Source organism: Saprolegnia parasitica, assembly GCF_000151545.1.
Source record: "Saprolegnia parasitica CBS 223.65 unplaced genomic scaffold supercont2.610, whole genome shotgun sequence".
NCBI classification, from domain to species: Eukaryota; Oomycota; class Saprolegniomycetes; order Saprolegniales; family Saprolegniaceae; genus Saprolegnia; species Saprolegnia parasitica.
Window position 1 is genome coordinate 1 of NW_012157004.1, and position 3,670 is coordinate 3,670.

Consider the following 3,670-nt stretch of genomic DNA (forward strand, 5'->3'; position numbering starts at 1 on the left):
GATCGGTGACCAGATCAACGGCGCAGTCTTTGGCAGCTACAGCGATTGCGTCGAGAACGCGCTGGTGGGAGAGACTACGATGGACCGCTTTGATTCTGACATGTCGGCAATTATTCGTCCTCCAACGCCACTGGACGTACCGAGGACTGAACCAGAGGCCTCCATGGGGCTGCTCCCACTGGATACGAGCGTCGCAGAGTCAAGTGCCATGCACAAAGCGTCGGCGACATCGTCCGACATTGCGTGTCCAGAGAGCCAGTGGATCAAGATCTCAGATGCTGCAATGCCACTACAAACAGATGATATATCACCCACAAGGAGTATCAACGGTCGCACGCGGGTCGATGGCCCACTCCGTCTTGACGACCCGCGCAACGTGCCTGCCACTACACTGCCGCCGACGACATCGACGCGCGATACAACAACTCAATGCCAGCAAGTCGACTCGACCGAGAGCGACGATGGGAACGGCCTTTTAATGGAAGAGGCGGCCCGGATCATTGAGTTCCAACCAGAACGCCAAGTATCACCAGCTGTTTCAACACACGGAGCGCGTGTCTCTTTCGCCGTCAATATCGACCATGGCCATAAAGAGCAACACACGCCAGAGGCTGCGCGCTCCGAGGCCCTTTCCTCCGAGCGCCGACGGTCGATTCCACCGCTGGTTCCGCATCCCGTGGTCGTACAGCCATGGCACCTCTCGGTCCCAACCTCGACACTGGCGCCATGGCAGCAAACAAACACTGCTAGCAACATACGGTCCGAGCGCGCGATACCGCGCTTGCAGCTGGACAAGCTACCAGTCCGCGCGTGGAACGACGGCAACACCAAAACCAAGAAAAAGGTTCCTCGACGCAAGCCCAGTCTGCGGCAAATGCAGGCAGCGACGCGTATTCAAGCGTGCTTTCGAGGGTATCACTGCCGCATGGCGTATCGCATCAAACACGACAAGCTGCGGCGACGGGCCGACGCGCGGACCCGGCTGGTACGCGCCACCATCGGGGAGGGTGTCAGGTTGTACACTGTGCAGGGAGTGCTCTCGCCGTTCCTCAACGCGCGACCCGAGAGATTCCCTCGCATTAGCACGCGCACCGCCGTCCAGGGCAGACAGAACCAAGCAGCGGCAACACACAAACAGGATTCCGAGACGAGCTTTTTGCGCACGCAGTTGACGGACCGGTATGACACTTTTACTCTGCGGCTGACTTGTAGTCGTGTCATGGACCATAGTGAGGAGGAGCTCATGGAGGAGCTCAAGTCACTCAACCAAGCGCTCGAGGCGCGGCGCAAGGCTCACGCGGCCCCACGTCTTCCGCTGCTCGTCAAGACGACTTCATTTGGCGCATAATGATCCTCCAACCCATGGAATGGAGACGATGCGCCCTGTGCGAGTTGAAGCAACATACACGGTGGCTTCGTTTTTAACATTTACACAAGATGAGGACGTCAGTGTGAAAAGAGGAATGTATATGTATCTATAAATATTAGATTTGTGGAGAATTAGGCATCGGACTCGGCCAGTAGCGCTGTCCAGAAAAAGTCCAAGCACGTGTCGAGGGATGGAAGGAGAGTGAGAGCGTCGTTGAGTTCGTCGACAGCGCTGAATATGTCGTCGTCTTCACTCTTGACCGCGACGGGGGGCTGCTGCGGAGAGGATGCGGCGCTACTGTCGGCCAGAGTGTCGCTCAGGTCGCGCTGGACGAGGCTGAACATGACTTTTTTGGCTTCGTCGGGACAGGGTACTTTCCGAATGAGCTTTTGACGGTACTTTTGCGCATGCGTTTGCGTCTGGCGTGCGGTGCGCGTCCCGACGTGCAGCGCAATTGCCTTCCAGGGTCCGTGGGGAAACTGCTCGAGCGCAATGAGAAATCGTTTGTGCTCGTCGGGGGACCAGACCCCCGTGACTGTCGGCTTGGCATGCACCTTGGGCTTGCGCGTGGGGGCAGGTCCATGCGGGTTGAAGTACTTCATCTCTTGATGCGAAAAAATGAAAAGTGTGCATGGAAGATGCCAAGCACGGGATGACCGATCCATCTGACTTGCATGTTTGCTCGCGACACGCCACATGTTGTAGAATGCGCGTACTACATGTACAGAAATCCATACTGTATACAATGCGGGATCGGAGGTTACTCAGCGACCGTGGCTCTTGTTGTTGTCGATCGTGCTCGCTATCCCTTGGTACTCGTTAGTGAATTAGTGTTGAGTAAGATGAGACACATTGCGGGGGTGGGATAAAATGCCTCCGACAGGCACGGAGGAGCAAGTGAATATAGGTAGCATTGCTCGTGGTCCTTGCTTATCTCTGTGTAGAGGCAACGTCGTGTGCATCATCAAGCATGCAAGTTGGGCGATCTTCGAGCTCGTCCTACCTACACCCCATGCCTACACGCTTTTGTTCTTGGAGTTAGGCAAACAACCAAATGACATGACAACAGCTGCCATCAACGCATGGGCGCATGAGCTGGATTCATCGTCTGGCCCGGTCTGCCTCTCGACAGGTAAACAGAGCCATACGCTCGGTCCGGCGGCGGGCCAAAGCAACACGAGCACTGGCCTCGTGATCGTGTCGCAGTGACGTTGACATATATTTTCCGCACTATTGGCGGACTTATGATCGCCATACTTCTTCGTCCGAGCGCATTGTTTCAAGTCGCCTTGGGAGCCAGCGAATACCGTGGGCGTTCATCGTGGAGCGGTTTCGAGAAATTCTGACGCGACCAGTGCGTTCAGCATGACGCTATCACAGGTACCGCAGGAGCGACGACCTGTCGCGCTCGCATACTTGTGCAGCGACATGCTGCGTCACGATCCTCGGAGACATTAGTGTTCCATGTTGCTTTTCTCTGGCTGTATTGCAGGTCGCTCGATCTTTTAGCCCTGTCCTCGTCTAAAACAAGCATACGTACACACGAAGGAGATGGGCTAGAAAGTTCTTCTTAGTCGAGGGCGAGATGGGCGCGGTGCAACGATCCTACATGTGATCACAGAGTGATTTCATACAGTTCAGTGCAAAACGAGACTCTCTTCAACAACTGCAAAACGATCTTTCTTCCAAATGATGAACGCCCTGCGCCACGACGCCTCGCTTCGCGCCCATCTCGTTCCGGCTTGCGCTTCATACGCCTCGCCGCTGCCGTCAGTCGCAACTCGCTCTGAGTCAAAATCGACCGCTGAACACAGTTGTTGTTGAACCGAGTTATTGCATGCAATTATTAAGATAAGGTGGACCTAATGCACTCGTGAGGCGTGGGTGGTGCGTCAGCGAGGAGCGCTAGTGGTCGTGAGTCGAGATTGATTGTGCGAGGGACCAGATAGCGTGCACATCAAGGGTCGTCGCGGAGAGCGACCAGCGACGCGTCCTCTGAACACAGTTCAGTCACAACCAAATAGACTTGAACAACAACGACAGAGCGATCCGCATCGTTGCGTGAATGCGCATGCCGCCGCGACATTTGAAATATACAAGGCAGCCTTCATCCGACGCACACTTGCACTTTTTCCAGTTCATCTTCTTGTTTCGCCATGTCAGCCGGGAGGAGAACGGTAGAACTGTCCTTGCATACTGTGTTGCGCTTTGTGATGGTGCGGCGTGAGGTCTAATAGCACGACACACGACACGGCCCAATAACCATTCGCAGATGCTGCGAGTCGATAGTCGGCTGCGACT

General features: G+C 55.4%; 2 protein-coding genes across 2 annotated transcripts; one reads left to right on the forward strand and one right to left on the reverse strand.

Moving 5' to 3' along the window:
• Positions 1-581: 581 nt before the first annotated feature.
• SPRG_17515 (hypothetical protein) lies at positions 582-1,348 on the forward strand (the record flags this gene model as incomplete). The annotated part of the gene is made up of 4 exons (XM_012356841.1): positions 582-703; positions 751-985; positions 1,031-1,179; positions 1,231-1,348. 4 exons carry the CDS (start codon positions 582-584, stop codon positions 1,346-1,348), a joined length of 624 nt encoding a protein of 207 aa, XP_012212231.1.
• Positions 1,349-1,667: 319 nt separating this feature from the next.
• Positions 1,668-1,971, reverse strand: SPRG_17516 (hypothetical protein; the record flags this gene model as incomplete). Its single annotated transcript, XM_012356842.1, has 1 exon — positions 1,668-1,971. A coding segment is annotated over one exon (304 nt), but the record flags the coding sequence as incomplete, so codon positions are not given.
• Positions 1,972-3,670: the final 1,699 nt, after the last annotated feature.